Source organism: Castanea sativa, chromosome 9 (genome assembly GCF_040712315.1).
Source record: "Castanea sativa cultivar Marrone di Chiusa Pesio chromosome 9, ASM4071231v1".
NCBI lineage: Eukaryota > Viridiplantae > Streptophyta > Magnoliopsida > Fagales > Fagaceae > Castanea > Castanea sativa.
In genome coordinates this window covers 17,018,298-17,037,847 of record NC_134021.1, presented here as the reverse complement: position 1 = coordinate 17,037,847, position 19,550 = coordinate 17,018,298, and the positions used below count along the sequence as shown (strand labels likewise).

The following is a 19,550-nucleotide window of genomic DNA, read 5'->3' as shown; positions in this document are numbered from 1 at the left end:
AACCTCTTTTTCTTATTTGATTTAATTCCCATTATTATTTTTCTTCTTGTTTCTACCGCTCTATTTACGATGTGTTTTCTGCTGCTTTCTCCATTTTAGTTAAGGATCCTTTATTTACCTTGTCTAACAGCAAACACATTTCTTTTCTTTATTTTATTACATTCCGTCTGTCATAGCTCTGTTGTAACAGCTACGCCTACCATGGGCATGTGATCATAGTTTCTATATAAAAAAAAGGGGCATAGTTTATGCACAAACCAAACCAAAGTGAGTTGCAATTGGACCGGTCCCTACTCTCCTATCCAGAATACTTGGCCTTCAGAACATGAGGAGGCAGCCCAGACCAACATTTCAAAAAAGGCTCACCGCAAATATTTAAAATGTCTATTTACTAAATTTTGTAAAATTTAAGTTTTTTCATGACCAGCCTGAAAAAAATTTCTAAAACTGCCACTGAGTCAAAAACACCGCTGTAAAGATGTGATTTACAACTATGTTTTATGTTGGCTGAATTCCATGACAAAAAATGTTGTAATTGCTTTAATTTTGTTCCTTGTATTTTATGGGATTTTGTTGTATTGAGTTTAGTATTAAGTTAGTGAAGAATCGAGCATGAATTGAAGAACATGTGGATTTTGCGAGAAGTTCGCGAGAAGCTAACTCACAAAAGAGCCACATGAGAAGCACATGCTTGAAGCTGAAGAGTCATGCCAACTTGGAGGATTTTGTGAGTGTCTCGCAGGTAAGACCTTCTCACGAGATACCCATGAAACTCTGTGCCTAGAGGATTTTAAGTGTGAATTTCTTACCCTTCACCCATACTATATATACCCTCATTACCACAAATGTATAAGAGACCATTCAGAGAGAAAAACCCTAGATAGGTTTTTTTACTACACACACAACCATCTTTCAAAAAGAGAGAGCTACTTATCCTTAGAAAGAAATCATTATAGCATCTTCTTCTTCCCTCTCCCATTGTCATACCTTGAGAGGAGATTTGTACCTAAACACAACCCACACCTATTCAGAGTGTAAATAGTATTTTGGAGCTTGGGAAGCTTTGAGAATTTGCCAAAAGAAGTCAGTGAGGCTTGGCGGATGCAATCAAGCATACTGCGGGATTCAGAAAGTTAGAGAAGACATGACTACGAGAAGTCCATTGGTAGCAGGAGCTTGGAGGGCTCAAGTACATTTGGTAGACAAGGTTTGGAAGGTCTTTTGTTATTCGTGTACTCCAACTTTATTCTCTAATGGATCAATTTATCGCTTAGAGGGCAGTGAAGAGATTTTTCGTCGAGTTCTTTGGTTTCCTCTTTAATAACACATCTTGGTGTTATCTTGTGTTTGCATCTCTCTTCCCTTACTCTTGTACTTTACTTTAATTGTTTATTATTCATGTTTATGCAATAGAGTAGTTTCGGTGATTGCGCTTCTTTTACTTTTGATAGGCCAAGAATGTATTGACCCCTTGTGATGATTTAATTGATTAATTAGCCAAATTAATTAATTAATCAAATTAACATGCAAACGCGAGATAGCACAAACAAATCACCAATTAACCAAAGTATGCAGCGGAAAATAAATTGGCACGGTGATTTGTTTACGAATGGGGAAAACCTACCCGGCAAAAACCCCACCGGGTGATTTTAAGGTCACCACTCCCGAGAATTCACTATTATCACAACAAGCAGTTACAAGTAAAAGAATCACTACAGTTGAACCCTTACCCCAATACCCAATTGGACTTGTTCTTTAGTGATAATCTATCCTTTCAATGCACGGCTCCTAGTACGTGACTATCCGATTGCGTGGATCCCAGTACGCGACTTCAATCACCAACTAGAGAAGTTGTTGGCTGCAAAGTTTTTCAGTTCATCACACAATGAAGATCAAGAAGCTCCTTGGTCACAAAAACCTACGATGCACAAACACAGCAGTTTCTTCATAAGAAAGATGAACTAGGGCAAATTCTGTCTCCAGTCACAATTTGCATGAACAAACTTTGCTCAACACTTGTGCAACTTGTTTCACCTTTGACGGCCCTTTAAATAATCATTTTATATGTCTAGGGTTGTGAGAAGAGAAAGCCCAAACATACAATCACGGATTGGATGAAAAACAGACCAGAATTTCTAAGTTTCATAAACCTCGATAGATACCCTATCTATCGAGCTGCTGTCGAGCCACGGGCTAGAACAGCTCTTCAAGGCTCAATAGATGCTAGCTGTCGAGTTTTAATGAACAACACTTTTCACACTTGAATCTTGGACAGACTTGCATGGCTTTAACACTTGAACTTGAAACAAGGTTCTTGAAGCTGAAACAAGGTTCTTGAAGCATCAAACATATCCTAGATCTACCAAATTACAAGTAAAGTGATTTTGTCAAAGGATTAGCCAATTACATAAAATAGTAACATATGTTCCTAACATTGAATCGCATATGTCCTAACAACTCTCATTCCATACTTAGATAAGTTAGAGTAAAAGCAATCTAACTGTAATTTTAATTTGGGGGTCTAAACAAGCTCTTGTATTTTCACACAAATTCAAGTTTTCAACTGCTATAACCTAAAAATATAAATAAAGTGGACCTAAATCTCATGTATGTAACTCTCATATTGTAGGAAAATATTTATTTTCCATGTCATTGAAGACTACATCATGAAATAGTGGGATTAGATTTATAGAAAATTATTAGATTTATTAGAAAATTGCTATAGAAAATTATTAGATTGCTCAATAAATCATTAGATTTATTGCTAGAGAAAATAGTGGGATTAATACAGCAATAAAAAATTGAAATTTAATTTTTGTGTGTAATTCTATTACATATATAAAATCCATTGTAATGTAATATCAAGTTAATTAGATTAGATAAGAAAATAGAACTATATAAAACTCTTATCCCATGCGTGAAGGCCACAAAGTTCGTCTCTCTTCTCGTCTTCCTCATATTATCACAAATTTTCACATATATGATTGGAAATATTCAAGACAAGGGTTCTTTTTTATCCTAACAAAGTCTAGCCCCTTCTCTTTTCTCATTAGTTTCTGATAACCGTAGCTGGAGTTTGGTCAGAACCCTACCATAACCTTGCATAGGTGTAGCAAAACTGGACAGAAAATGACATGAGATATACATGGTTCTAAAACCTCATGGTTGGTGCAATGTCGACAAACTTGTATTTTAACGGTAGAACATGAAGTTTGGCCGATTGGCATTGATTTCTCCGAGTCCGACTTAGCAAATGAAACCTGCACCGTATCATTCCAATGCAATCCTTGTAATTGGAAACACTTTCTTCTAGAAAATTTTTATCATAAACAATTCCTCATATTGTTCTATTCACACTCGTTTTAAGCCACTTTCAATTCAGTACTTTATTGTTGTACGTTGATGTAACTTGGATGAGCACGTTACTAATTTAGTGAAAGTTGATTAAAATATAATTGTATTTATAAAAAAGTGAAAAATTCAGGAAAAAAAAAATATATATATATATATATAGAGAGAGAGAGAGAGAGAGAGAGAGAGTTAACATACATATGTATCTAGTTTTCATCATGGTTCAAGCCATTAAACCAAGCCTACAATTTTTTTTTTTTTTTTTCGTTGAGATAGCTAGATAGATAGTAGGAGAAGAGAAAATGGATTCGAACACAAACACTAGACACTACAAAAGATGCTATTACCGCTCAACTAGCGCTTGATACTATTGAGCTTACAACTTACAACCACAATAACCAGCTCTCTACATAGCAATCATAAGGGCCGGCAAAGACCGTTCATAAAGATCCCGAGGCTGGCTCTGCCACAGTGTGGCACTCTTTTGCCTAACTTCCCATGGCCTCAGTTCCTGCACTGTGAGCCATGTGTTAAAATACTCTCTAAATTTTGTAATTAGACCATCTTTTAGAGTCCACAAGTGAACCCAGTAATGTGCTCCTTCCCATCCCTCAACAATCACACTATCATCACCAATAACAGTGATACTCTTAGGCTCAAAAGTGAACTCTTTGTAGGTTGATTCCCCGGTGAGCACACGCATCATGTGGTGGCGTTTTGGAGGTCCATGGAACCACCATTCGAGGTCACTAGCTAGGAGCTTAGTCGCAGTCTCAATTTGACCATTTGCCAATGCCTTGTAAAGTGCTTCCACAATTGCCCTGTTTTGCACTTCCGGCTTTGGCTTAGCATCTGGAATGGACTCAAACAATATTATTGGAGATTCAATATCGTTGTAATTGGGGGTTGCCATATTTTTGGGAAGTGAAAGAACGAGTGAGGTGGGTTACTAAGATTTTGTTAGAATTGGATTGATTTTTCAGTGCATGGTGTATGGCTAGCTCAGCCAATTTATAGGAGTGAAGAAGATAAAAGGGTGTACTGTATTCTGTATAGTGCCAATTATTGTTTAAAGATGACAATAGTGGTGGGGATGGAAAATCGTATGGTTTTGATTTGCTCCGAAGACACTTTATTTTTAGATACCATTTGTTCTAAAGACATCGGTTACCTAATGCTAAAATAATCTTTAAAAATTCTTAAAGAGCATCCACACTAGATGTGTTAAATGTGCCAAATGCCAAATATTTGGCACATTTGGCACACTAAACACCAAAAAACCCCCTTTATCAGATGTTCCAAATCTCATAATTTTTGCCACATGTGAATAGTACCGTTGCATTTTGCCACGGTAAGGACGAATCTAGCATTCCGGTTTATTATTTTTTTATGCAACTTTTCTCTCTCCTCTCACTTCTTTAATTGATTTTTTTTTCTCCTCACAATCTGTCTCTCTCCCAACCGGTGTTCTCCCTCAACCTCAAACGTCTTTCTCTCTCTTTGCACCTCAAATCAAACCCAAAAATCTTCTTTCTTCTCTCTTTGCACCTCAAATCAAACTCCAACTCCCAGTTCAAAACAAAACCCAAAAATGGAATCATCACAAACCAAACAGATCTTCATCCTGTCAGAGAAAGAACAAAGGAATCGGCGATAGAGGCGAGGTAGAGCTTGGTGCCAGGGATGGCGAAGCCATGAAGATCAGCGTGCGAGCAGTAAGCGAGGTTCATGAGGAATCGGCGATGGAGGCAAGGTAGAGCTTGGTGCCAGGGATGGCAAAGCCATGAAGATTAGCGTGCGAGCAGTAAACAAGGTTCGTGAGGGTGAGGTCTGCCGCCGGAGTGTTCGTCATGATCATGCTTATCGACGACGATGAAACCCGGTTTTTATTCGGGTCGGGCCCGTGGAGTTGGGGTTCGGATCGGATCGAATCAAATGGAATGGGTTTGGTTGCAATCTATTCAATCTGTGAGTTTTTTTTTTTTGGCTGCAATTTGGGTTGATCTGATATTGCCATATTGGTAAGTAATTGTGGTGGTTGGTTTGCAGTAGAGGTGTTGTTGCGGCAGTGGATATTGGTGGCTAGTGGTTGTGTTGTTGATGTTGTTGCTGTTGTTGATGATAAAGGGAGAAGATAATATATTATTTTAATGTATAGTAAATATAATTTTAATATATAGAATTGAATTATAAAATATCTGATAAATGGAATGTTGTAAAATGATATGGTAAAATAATAAAATAGGTTTTTGATGTGCCAAAATGGCATTTTTCATACCACATCTGTTGTGGATGCTCTAATAACCCAATAAGAAATATACTAAACCCAATGCTTTTCTAGGGAAAAACGTTGTGGTTTTGTAATGGTATTTTGGTATAGTGGATATATGGTTATATACAATACAAGATGTCATGATCTACTCTCTATTGTCTACATTTTCATAAATTGACCACTCACTTTTGCCAAAATTGCCATCATAGCATTATTCTTCTGTCTTTTTTGTGGCTTTTTATGCTTTAAATTGACTTTTAGAACTTGAATTTTGTTCTTTCTGGAGTCCGAGTGCAGTAGTCTATTAGGTGGGAAAAATCTAGAAACAAGGAGAAAAACAAAGCGAATTTTTTAATATGGTGTGTTTATAACTTTATATAAAGGTTTACAGAAAAAAATCTTTGAATTCTTACATTTATATTGATGCGTATATTCTAAATATGGTGCTCATATGACCATTTGCACAAAGAAAGAAGGAAATCCAGGTGGAGGAGGTTTCAATGGGATATTAAGTGTATATTTGGGAACCGATTAAAAATTAAAATTATTTTACTATTCAACTTATTTTTGCTACTATTCATGGGTTTCATTGCACTTTTTGGCACTATTCATGAGTTTTACTGTACTATTTTAACTAACTTTTACTTTTATCTCCAGTACTTTCAGTAATAAGTTTTAAGTTTCAGCATAATAAACAGTATCTAAACACACCCTAAATCCCCCCCCTCCCCTCCATTGGTGTAAACATAATTCTAACATTGGTGGAAATACCAGTGAGGAGGCTTCAATGGAGGGTGGAACCATTTGTGTACGTAAACTTAGTTTCATCTTTGAATTATGTTTGGTAATTTATAAAGGAATGTAATGCAAGGCAATAGATAAAATAAATAAAAAATGACAAAAACAAATTATCCCTCTCTTGTTTGGATATTTCTAAGGAAAATGATGTAATAAAAAGTAACATTGTTTGGGAGATGATTGAAAATGCTTTTATTTATTTATTATAATGTAACAACGTTACTATTATGTTATCTATCTTAATATGCCACACACACACACACACACACACACAAAAGCAATGATATTATTCGACTTCAAATAAAAGTTTATTAAAACATAGTTCATTCCATCCCATTTCTACCAAATTTGGAGGGGTTGAAAATTGAGTTTAATTTTTCATTCCTTCTCCTCCTCTCAAACTCCTAAACGAGGAAAAGATGAGAATAATTAATCTCATAAAAAATTAGTTAAGGAGTCTGGTTGCTCCCCAAAGCTCAACAAATTGGAATAGTGAACATTTTAATGCTTATATAAACTTATATGGCTTATAATATATATCCTCAATGTCATAAATCATTATAATAGATATCCTCATTGTCTCTTTATTACCTAAAAAATAACAAACACTCATTTAATTTATACGAAAGACCTATTTAGACACATAAAAATGTTACATGTAAATCCAATTAGAATTTTAATGCAAATGAATTCCACAAAATGATGATATCATTACTAAAAGAAATGTATATGATAGAATATAAGACCCAAAGAAAAACTAATTATAAAAACATGAGTTCCTTCTCCAACTAATTGAAATTATAATAGTTTTTTTTCTCTTAATTTTTATCAAATGATCCCTGGGTTGAGATCCTAGAGTTTGTAGGATTTCTCCATTATAGAGATTTTAAAATTTTGACAATTCTTTGATATATATATATATATATATATATATATATATATATATATATATATATATATATATATATAAATGGATAGATGGTACGAATAATACTAAAATGTTTGTTTCTAGAATAACTTGCTTTTTACTTAACATTTTGAAATCAATAGTTGATACCCTAAAAGACCATTAAGGGTAGTAAAGCAAGGAAAATGTTTCTTTCCAAACTAGCTAATGCGGAGAAAAACTTTTTAAAATCATTTTATATCTTTTTATTAGATGTAAAATTTGAAAATCTAACTGTTGGATTGCATGTCTTTATTATATCAGACAATTAGCTATAAAATTGGTTGTAGCATAGGGTTACAACCTTACTCAATATATATCTTTATTATATCGGACAAAATTAGACAAAATTTAGTTATAAAATTGGTTGTAGCTACAAAATTACTCAATAAAATAAAAATTACTACATATTTTTTTTTTAAATATAACTCTTGAATTGCATGTTCTTTAAGCTCTCAATACACATGTTGAATTTTGTGTCAATCATATATTATTTACTATAAGATCTATAATATTATATTTTATGTATAATTTTATACTACAAAAACTTGCAATTTAAACAATTTATTGATGACATTGCTATTGATCTTTAATTTTATAAAAATTTTGCAAGCATGAAGGATATAAGAAGAAAATGTAATCTAATGATGGATTTGTCAAAATTCACCTCTATTAAAAATATATTAAATAAGGTTGTAACCTTAGGCTACAATCAATTTTATAGCTAAACTTTGTTCGAAAAAAATTTAGCTATAAAATTGATTGTAATCTAAAGCCACAACCTCACTCAATATATTTTTATTGGAGGTGAATTTTGACAAATCAACCATTAGATTACATTTTCTTCTTATACCTTCAATGCTTGCAAAATTTTTAGAAGATTAAAAATTAATAACTATGTCATCAATAAATTATTTAAATTTAAAGTTTTTGTAATTTAAAATTATGCATAAAATATAAGCTTATAGATTATATAGTAAATAATATCTAATTGATACAAAATTTGACATGTGTATTAAAAGTGTAAATAATATACAATCCAACGGTTAGATTTTCAAAATATTCTAAAATTTGTCCTATTATATCCTCCATGCTTGGAAATTTTCAAAAAAAAAATAAAAATAAACTATTAATAGTTATGTTATCAATCAAATGTTTAAATTTTAAGTCTTTATAGTCTAAAATTATGCATAAAAATTAATTTTATTTATTGAATAATAAATAACATCTAATTTGAATGAATTTTAAGATGCATATTAAGAACATATAATCCATCGGTTAAATTTCAAAATTCACTTCTAATAAATTAAATATAAAAAACTTTTTCCATAAAAAAATCCCTTCAAAAAAAGAAAAATAAAAAGGATAGTAAAACAACTATAAGCATCAAGAACAAACTCTAAGATCAAGAAGAAAACACATCGAGTGAAACAGTGCAACTAAACTAGTAGCCTATTACTACTCCAAAATTAATTAATTTTATTTGGAGAATCAAGGAGTAGATCAACATCCTCGTCTATCTTTATCTTAAAACTCCAAAATTTCTTTTTCACTTGAAAGGGAAATATGATTTGATTAATTAACAATTAAGTGGAAGAATTGAGGAAGAATTCTGGTTATTTTCGAAAAAGAATGGCAGAGGCTCAAAAGATACTGGGCCTGTTTTAAAGTTTACCGTTAAACTCGCTTGTCATTTCCGAAAGCAACCAATGGAGGTGGCCACCACATCCATGTCTCTTTCAGTGGGCTGTGTGTATCATCGAGATCCGCATAGTGTCTTGCACTCTTGCTCCAACTTCTTTTTAAGACTATTAAATAAGTAAATACCAGTATCAAAATTACATGTTGAGTCTTAGATTTCTAGATTCAACCATGCATGTACAATAACTAGATATCTTCTTCAACTCTATATAATTGAACTTTACCAAGTTAAGACATTAATAGATTTTTGGTATAGATAGGTCTAAACTCCAAATTACTTATTCGACATATGGTAAGCAACTTTACTAGTTAAAATAACTAAAACTCACTTACCATTTTTTTTTTTTTGAGAAGACACTTACTGTTTGTTAATTGATCTAATTACAAATTTTTGCATAGACTTACAGTTAAAATCATTCTGCTATTTATTAGATTTGGCTTTTATCCACTAATTATATTTATGATGGGATTTATCGTTCATGTGGAATTGAGAAAAAGAAATACCAAGTACCAAATAATTTTTCTATATTCTTCGTAAAAATAAAATTGATTATTAGAGATTAATTATTAAGTGCTCTAGGAATTTAGTGAAGTGATATTTCCTCATTTCACGTAATAGTAAGTTCATCAATTAAATTAATAGTAGGATTCATCATTCATGTGAGGGAAGAAAATACCACATTACTATTCTGGTACCTAATCTTTATTCATAATTAAAAAAGTTATCGATATTAATGGTAAGCAGACAAAACTTGTAATGCTTTCATTTTCATAAACGGTACATCTTATTTAATTTACCAGTAAATGAATGAAACTTTTTCTATTAAACTAATTTCTTGAAAAATACCTAACAAAATTCCTATCTTATTATGTGCCTTATCTCAATCATTTAATGGAAGGTGGTTATACACTTATACTTGTATCCAAAATCCATTATCTAACCATTTTATATATATATATATATATATATAAATAGTAGAGGAGGGGGAGGTGATGTTCGAATCATAGACATGAATTATCATAAAGAATGACATTATACTTTAGAATTATGGTTCTTGGTTTCTTTTACTTCTTTTTCTTTATCAATCGATAGGGATGATACAAAGAATGATGTCATGGAAGCTACAAGAAAACAAACAAGTTACTTTCTGAATGGAAAAAGAAACTGAACACATTAACTTCTAAATGCAAACCTTGAATCCACAAGGTAATAAGGTCCTAGAATCCACCAAAGAGAAAATGACAAAGTCTATATTTTTATAAATCTAAAAAATTGAATTTCCCTCAAGGCTACAATATGTTTAAATAATAAAAGAAACCCTAGGACGGCGATGAAAACGCCCAAAAACCATAGTCCGCGCTAATCACATAATTAGGTGGCAAAATAGTGATTTTTGCCAAAAATAGCAAATTTTAGATAATTGCGGAAATTGAAAATACTGTCTCTAAGAGACGTCCCAAGACAAACGAGACCTTATTCTAACTTTTAAACTAAAAGTTATTAAGAAAAAACAAATATTATTATAAATAGCAAAAACATTGTTTTTGGGGTCTTAACAAAGGAATTTTCCTAAATTTAGGCTACGCTCAAGGTAGTAATGAGTCTAGATCAGAATGCCGTTTCCCTTCAACCTGCTAAATTTCATGCAATTCTAACACTGTTACTCCGATGGCCTCTACTAACACCATGTTACTTTCTAAAGGGAAAAGAAACTAAACATGTTAGCTTCTGAATGAAAACCATGAATCCACGAGGGGTCTCTAAAATCCACAGGGTAATAAGGTCCTGGAATCCACCAAAGAGAAATAGACGAAGTTTGTATTTTTATAAATCTAAAAACTGAATTGCCCTCAAGGCTACAATATGTTTAAATAGTAAAAGAAACCCTATGACGGTTATGAAAACACCCAGAAATCCTAATCCGCGCTAATCACGTAATTAGGTGGCAAAATAGTGACTTTTGCCAAAAATAGCAAAATTTAGATAACTGCGGAAATTGTAAATATTGACTCTAAGAGACGTCCAAAAATAGACGGGACATTATTCTGACTTTTAAACTAAAAGTTATTAAGGAAAAACAAATATTACTATAAATAGCAAAAATATTTTTTTCGATGCCTTAACGAAGGAATTTGTCTAAATTTAGGCGACGCTCAAGGCTATGATGAGTCTAGACCAGAATGCTGTTTCCTTTCAACCTACCAAATTTCATGCAATTCTGACACTGTTACCCTGATGACCTCTATTAGCACCCATTTACCCCTTCTTTGATTTTATGTTGTGACTTCCGGCGCTCTTACTGCTCTAAGAAGACATGTGCTGTCTGTTCAGGGGTGGCTTGATGTATTTGGGGGTCTAAGGCAAAAATTAATTATCTTGTATTAGATGCAAAATTACTACTAATTAATATAAACTACGTAAAATATTTTCTTTTTTTTTTTAGAAATTTTATAAATAGAAAAAGTTTGACAAAATTTTTCATACTTATTGATGTGGCAAATTGATAGTGGTAAGTAAAAAAGCGGTGTAAGTGATAGACTTAAATGAGAACTAGTAAAAGTTTGCTAACTCAACTCTTATTATTATAATTTTTTAGAAGTGCAATATTCACAATATTTTTTTATAACAAATTCTAGGTTTTAAGTTGCTTTTTGTTTTCTATTTGAAAATATCACTATAATTATTTTTTTGTCATCAATAACAACTTACTACTTAACATTAGTTATAAAAGTGTTGTGAAAAATATTGTAAACGTTACATTTTTTTCTCTTTTTTATTTGTTTTTCATCTAGTAAAAAAATATTATTTTATTTATTTATTATAAATAATTCTATTGGTTAAAATTTGGGGGCATTTTTTTTTTTTTTTTGCTTAGGGCCTTAGGCGACCGCATTTTTTGCTCTAGCATTCAGCCGGCTATGTGTCTGTTCTACATCAAAGAACCAATACAGTAAAGAGAGAAAATGGTTCTGTGTATGTACAGTTTTGTGATTTCGTGTTATGTTACACAGGAGTTAATACAATAATGGATTATGACATTTTGAAGCCAGAAAGCAACCATGTTCTTTGGCGGACAAAGTTGCAGACCTTGCTCGATCGTCACTGTATTAAATTGCAAATAGTAAGCTTTTGCATTCTATCAAACTGTTTTGCACTTAGAATATAATCGAGGAAAAGAGGTGATTAAACAGCTCTAAGGTCTAAACATGTTTTGGGACATTAGGAAATTACATGACAAATTCATTATTTATTTCCGTAGCATAAGAATGTAAATGTTACAATGGAGTCATTAGTTTGACCATACATGTTCTTGACTTCTTGGTTAGTGGGGGAAAAAAACCATTATTAATTTGTGTTCTTTTTTTTTTCCATCTAAATATAGGGTTATTGAGATTCAAGTAATAGTTTAGTGGTAATAACATCATTCATTCATTTGTGGTATTCATAATTTCATACCAATGGTTCGAACCCCATCTCTCTCCTATTATCTCTCTGGAAAAAAAAAATGTCATTAAGAGAAAGAGAACTAATATACAAATGTAATAAAAAGAAATTTGGGGCTTTTCTTATTAACTAAATTAAGGCTTCCTTTATATATCACTTACCTAAAGAAATATAATGTAGTACAATCACAATGATGTGAAGGTAAACAACATGAAATATTGCAAATGATCCCAATCAAATCATGCGAATTGCCCATATTTGGAGTGGGCCTGCAAATCAATAGAATATAGTTTAATTAAGGCTAACCATAACATTTTCTTCTTAATTTTTGCTTTTTTTTTTCCAATTATATATTTATAATTTTATAAATGATATTCCATAGTACATATATAGCTATTCATTTAATAGTAACAGTTGGATCCAGCCTAGAAACCCTCGTGTACATGGAGTTTGGACATTCTCCAAACCTTAAAGGCTATAGCTAGCCCACACAACAAAATTATTGAGTGTACAATGAATTGAAAGCTCATATGGATGGGAACTGGTCACTTCCGTGTCTTCTTCGAATCATTGCTGGATTTTTGAGTTTTCTTGTCTGGTAGAATGTGTGGAAGATCCCTTAAAGGAGATATGCATTTATGGCATTTATCTTGCTCGATCTATCTTCTCCTCTCAGCCCCATTTTCATCCACTAAATCCATACATATAATTGAGATAAGAGTCTTCTCATGCTTCCATTGACCTGTTATTGCTTGGGATGTCTAGTGGCTTTCAAAATGCATATAGATCACAATTTTGTGTTCAAGACTTGAGCTAAATTTTTTTTAATTAGAGGAATGAAGCTAGACAAACTAGGGTATTTATGCTATTTCCAATGAATACATGTAAGATTCAAATTCCCCTTCTCCCCCACTTAAAAAGTTATATGTTTGAGGTAATTTTAGAGAGCAAAAAATGGGAGAAGGAAAATATGGCAGAGATTGAAATTTTCATCCATTTGGTTTAAATGGAAAGTGGAGATGAGTAGAATTTTTATCCAAACCCACAAAATGCAATCTCCAAAATCAAAATGAAAATTGGAAGAAAAATAATAGGAATAATAGGAATCAAATGAGTAGCATTTCCCCTAAAACTAGTTTCTTTCCCCCTTCAAATAATAGGAATACAATAGTAAATAAAATAAACTATTATTTCTTTCTTTATTTTTTGCCTTCCTACCAAACAAAGAAAGGATATATATTTTCTCTCAATTTTTTTATCCCTTCTACCTAATTTTCCTTAATTCAACTTTATTTCATCTATTTATTTTCTGTTCTTCACTTTTTCTTCCCCAATCAAACAAAGCTAAAATGTATTAAAGAAAAACTAGGTATAACTTTGTCCCATTTAAAAAATAACCGAGACAGAATTAATAAAAAACAATTATGCTGAACATAATTTGACCAAACATCTACATTAAAAAATTCCACATAAATTTTTTTTTTTTTTAATGTGAGAATTCCACGTAAACTTGACCTTTCTATTTTGACTCACCAAAAACTGAAATTAACAAAAGATAAGGTTGGTCTCGTTAATTTATTAATTGAGCCAAGTTTTGCTTGAGTACTATTATTCTCCAGATTGTCAAATAAAATTAAAACAATCAAGGAGTAGATAAATCTATATATATACTGGCCCACTGCAATACCCAAATCATGTGGTGTTTGTTAGAGACTAAAGAGTCAGCTTCAAATTTTTGTCAGACCTAAACTTGAGGTGAATAATGAGAGTTCTTTCAAGGATCGACTGGAAGAAGAGAGATTCAAATTGGAGTCAAAGATGAGTTTGGTTCAGTCTCTTTCAATGAAATGAAAGGATCTTAGAGCATTGAGATTGGATCATCAATCGTGCATGAAGGTGATCCAATGAGTGTGTTAGGTATTGGGTGTCAATCTATATGGTTGCTAAGTCACATTGCACGTGAAGACTTGCATGATTCAAAGCCATTCGTGATGATAAATACACCCAGGAGGTGAGCTCTCATCTCCTGCTGATACGTGCATTCAACTGCATATTGGTTGGTGATGACTATGCAAAGGTGAAATATGCATATGAGAGAGAGAGAGAGAGAACGTCACAGTCAATCTGAACTCAATCACTCGCAAAAAAAAAAAAAAAAAAAAAGAATCGAAGAAACCCATAGGATAAGTCCCAACGTAAGAGCCCCGATACCTAAGTCAGTAAATAACCAAATATCTAGATATTTATCTAATACATATTTGTAATTTGGATTCCCCAATATATAGGCCCCGCACTATAGTATTATAGTGTTTTTAAACTGAATTTAGCTGATTGATTCGGCTTATTGTGACCACAATAATGAGAGGTATAATTGCCTCCGTTTTGGGTCTTGTTTTGAATTTCCTTCATCTTGGGTGGAATTTTAGGTATGTAATTGTAACCACTACCCTTAATTATGAGAAGTTCGTGTGATTTTTCTTGTGCACTTCACAATCCAAATATTCGAAGTCACAAATTGAAGAAAAAGTTTAATTTTAGTACACGGATAATAATTTGATCTACTTAGATATACTTTTTGTTCTAGAATGTTGGTGTAAGTCTATATTTAGTCTTTGCATTTCAAATATGGTATAATTTGATATCTCCGTCTATCTTTCTATTTAGTTTATTAACGAAATGGTGCTCATATGTTAGTGACCAAGTCGAATTAATTACATATTCAAGGGGTCAAGATTGAACCAAGCTCACATTTTAGGGGAGCAAAATCAAAATGAACCTGTATGAGAAAAATTGTTATCTTTTTCAAATTATAGGAACCAAATTACAATTTTTTTTTTTTTAATTTGTAAGACCAAAATTGAACTTTCACATTTTAGGCACCAAAAAAAAATCCCTATAATTTACCCTAGTTTTTTCTCCTATCCTTTTCAATAACAACTGCACATTTTAGCAAAAGAAGGGTCCAACCGGACCAAACCCAATAAATGCCCCAAGTACAATACATAATGTTACAACTTATAGGACCACCCCAATGAAACCTAATTGCAACTAGCAGTGACTAGCACACCAAATACAAAAGGAAAAACTTATATTATAACTTTTTTTTTTTTTTTGAGAAACATATTATAACTTATATTAGTATAAGATCACATAATTATTTATATATATGCATGCCTCCAAGCGTGTAATGTTCGCTTTCATTCATAGTCAATGAATAGACCTACCAAATGCTCAGCAAATAATAGACCTTTGACCCAAAAGCTCATATTCAGCCAGCTACTTTCATACTGTCATGATCAGACTACTCAAAACTAAGCCAGAATTTTATTATTATTGAAGAATGAAGACTTTGACATATAGGTTATCTTCCTTGAGGTTTTAGACTGTTAAGCTGTTAAGGTATTATAGTCCAAGAGGATGATCCTTATTTTAGGTCAATATACTTTATTAGGTCTGCAAGTACTCTCAATTAAAAAAAAAAAAAAAAAAAACCAACAACAACAACAACTTCCATTATATCACATACTAACATTTGACTCAATTAACTCGAATAAGTGTCTAGTATTACTATCAGGGTTCATGTAACAGGTTAAAGGATTAGGTTTCTTAAGCCCGTTGCCTATTTTTCTTTTTCCTTTTATTTCTTCATAAGTATATTATGTATAAGTTTCATAAAATTAGGTTGGAAATATGCTATTATTCAATTCAATAAGTCTAAAGTCACAATAATTTTCACAAAATATTCCACAATTGTCAAGGTGTGATCAATTGTAAATGATAGATAATAAAGTAATGTTCGTATGATAGTCCCTAAAAAGAATGAATGAAAACCTACATGCTTAACTGTTGTAATAAAAATATTGATAAAAATTGTTGTCTGTTGGCTGTTGCATTACTATATCCTATTAAATCAAAGAAAGTTTTCAAGTTCAACTCATTAAGCATTTAGCCAAAAAGAAAAGAGTTCAACTCATCAAGCGAGGACTCCTTTTTTTTTTTTTTTTTTTTATTGAATCTCCCCTTGTAAAAGAAAAAAACAAAACTTGCTTCAACAAGGCCCATGAGCCGTCATAGAACAATTTAGGGGCCAACCTCATGGGGCGTTGGACTGTTATTTGGGCCAGCATGATTGACTCATTTGAGCCGAGGCTGGCAGGCTTTCAAAGCGTAAATGTACCATATCCTGTTCTCGATGAGTCTATATTAGTTCATCCACGTTAGGCTTAATTGAAGTGGCATGGCCAAGCCCAATTTTGCTTAGTTCGTATTTGCCCTGAATTGCCTCAAAAAAATTGCCCTGATATCTAGTTTTCAATGGGAGTTATAAGTAAACGTTGGAAGTTATTAAAAGTGTCCTTTTGAAAAATTATTTGCACAACAGCTCGTTTGTTAGAAGTGGATTAAAGTAATTAAAAAACAATACACAAAAAAAATAAGTTAAAAAAAACTAATAGAAAAAATAGTTGACAGCGACTTGAATGATCAATTATAATTTTTAATTTCTAACACACATTTTGCCCCCAACAATTTTTTGGTTTGTAGTTTGTCTGCTTGAATTTAAGGCAATTGTATGAATTTTTATTGTATTTAGGTACAATTTAACTTTAATCTTTTAAAAAAATAAAACAAAACAAAACAAAACAAAGAATTAAATCTTTTATTAAACACACCTTTTATTTTTTATTGTTTTTGATGAACTCAAAATGAGAAAAGGGAGTTACTTCAGTTGGCATCTTTTATCTTAACGTGATCATAACGATACTCTACCTGCTGGGCTCAAACGTATGATAGTAAAATTTCAGATAAGTCATAATAGTACACCTAGCCCTATCAAGACTCTAGTAAGCACAAGCAGAGAGCGAGTAATTTTTTTCTTTGCGGGATTTAAATCTGTACCTATACCTTTCAAATCCTTAAGAGTGAGCTCCTCAACACTGGAACACCCAGTGGTAACTTTTATTAAACGCACTTGTTAGCAACAGAAGACTACCCCACATTCTTTACTACAAGCATTCTCTACCATAGTACCATTCTAAGATCTAACCAGCCTATTTTCAATTCCATAGACATATATATCATCCTTAAGTTGATAAAGAACCAGCATATAAAAGATTGATAAAGAACAGATAAAGAGATATATTTGGGGTAGGGAAAAAAAAGTTGAAAACCTAGAACATATTTATAGGAACTAAAATTGAGTGCTACAAAAGTCCAATTACAGCAATAAACCCATCATTTTTTTGGTGGATTTACAATCTCACCCTGATCTTCTGTTGCTGGAAATATCAACCATTCATCTGGAGAAGCACTTTGATCACTTGGATAAAGAAAAGGTGGCTCCCCAATTTTTGGACCTTCCTGCTGACACTGGCTAAACAATGCCCCCAAAGGGTACTTTGGTTCCTCATTATATTTGCTATCTAATGTCTTCAAAAACCCCAGCCACCAAGTATGAGAAGCCTGGTTGTTCTCTCCCCATTCAAACTCTACATCTTCCATGCCTGGTTGTGGTGGTGCAGCCCATATTGATGGTGCAGTTGTGGACCAAATGGGATCAGGAATAGGCATGGTCATGGTCATAGACTCCATCAATGAATAACAATATTGTGAACCATCAAAACTAGGCCTTGTAAAATCATAGTTATTGTAGGTGTTACCTAATAATATAGGCTGTACATTTGTAACACACGATGATGATGATGATGATGAAGCAGATGATGAGGATCTGTGGATATGCAAGGCATGTGCAATCTCTCTTCTTGCTTTAGCCATGTTGATGGCACAATTTTGTGATGATGATGAGGATGCTCTTCTTCCATGTGATGACCTTCTTCTCATGGGCTTTTTAAGTGAATTGCTCTTTTCTGAGCCCATATTTTGACTATTTTCCAGGGCTTCAACTGGGTTTGCTTTGTTATCCATGTTCACAGAGAGAAGAAAAATTCTTTGGGGTTGAAACTTGAAGGTGTCAGAGGTCTAAAAACTTTAAATTAAGTGAAAGGAAAAGATGGGTAAGGAAAAGGTGACATGTATGCTGATTGTTGACACGTGGAGGACTGATGGACACATCAAATCTGTTTAATAAGGGGGACTTAAATCGAGGCAGTTGTTTTAAAAACACAAATTACCTTATAACTTTTTTTTTCATAATTCTGTCATAAGTTTTGAGCAATAAATCATCATTTGTAATAAATTACCATTAACCCACCTATAGTTTGGGTGAAAATTACTTTATTTATCCGTAATTTGAAAAGTATTACTTCACCTACTTATGGTATATTTTGTTTGTTTTTCGTAACCCATCTCTATTAAAATAAGTAATAAATAAGTATTTTTGCTCAAATATTATGTCTTTCTTCTTCCAAAACAAAAAATAGCACCAAAATACAAGAGAAACAAGATCAAAATGAGGGTTTTGTGAAAATTAATGTGGTTTACCTCTACAATAAGGGCATGATCCAGTTGCCTGAATCTCATTTTCCAAAATCTCAATCATGAAACTCAGACTTAGGTCCCTCAAATCCAAACAAACCATAAAAATTGAACTCCCAAATCCCTCTTCTACGCTTCAACAACTCAAACAAACCCTCTCCCAATCACTCTCCTCTTCCTCTTCCTCTTCTCTTCATTTCTCCCTAAACTGCAAAGACGAGCTCCACGCGTCATCTCCTAAAGCCACTCTCCAATCCCTTGGTATTACCTCCGGTGACCTTATCTTCTTCACCCATAACCCCACTGCCTTCTCTTCCCAATCCCAAATCCTAATCCCCAATTCCTCCTCCTCCTCGTTCGTACAGCAAGAACGTCCAAACCCTAATTCCCCAAATCAAAACATGTCTAAAAAGGCTGAAATTACTCCTTCAAATCAAGAAACCCCAGAGCATGAAATCTCAGATTCAGAGACTGATGTTGATGTGTTCCAAGCTCTTGGAATTGTATTACTAGTTCTTCTTCTTCTTCAACTACCTCTACCACAAAACCCTCCTTTTTTATCTTGTTTCTCTTGCATGTTAGTGCTATTTTTTGTTTTGGGAAAA

At 32.7% G+C, this 19,550-nt stretch overlaps 1 protein-coding gene and 1 long non-coding RNA gene across 2 annotated transcripts; both read right to left on the bottom strand.

Moving 5' to 3' along the window:
* Positions 1-3,535: 3,535 nt before the first annotated feature.
* LOC142611112 (wound-induced protein 1-like) lies at positions 3,536-4,330 on the bottom strand. The gene has a single exon (XM_075783145.1). It carries the CDS (start codon positions 4,262-4,264, stop codon positions 3,758-3,760), a length of 507 nt encoding a protein of 168 aa, XP_075639260.1. The 5' UTR covers positions 4,265-4,330; the 3' UTR covers positions 3,536-3,757.
* A 13,343-nt stretch (positions 4,331-17,673) lies between these two features.
* On the bottom strand, positions 17,674-18,457 carry LOC142608644 (uncharacterized). The gene is made up of 2 exons (XR_012839555.1): positions 18,171-18,457; positions 17,674-18,014 (listed from the first exon to the last, which is right to left on the bottom strand). It is a non-coding gene; the product is annotated as an uncharacterized LOC142608644 (long non-coding RNA).
* Positions 18,458-19,550: the final 1,093 nt, after the last annotated feature.

Bases quoted from the DNA above. Each gene is read 5' to 3' on its own strand.
- LOC142611112 (XM_075783145.1), bottom strand. From the start codon at position 4,264: ATGGCAACCCCCAATTACAACGATATTGAATCTCCAATAATATTGTTT.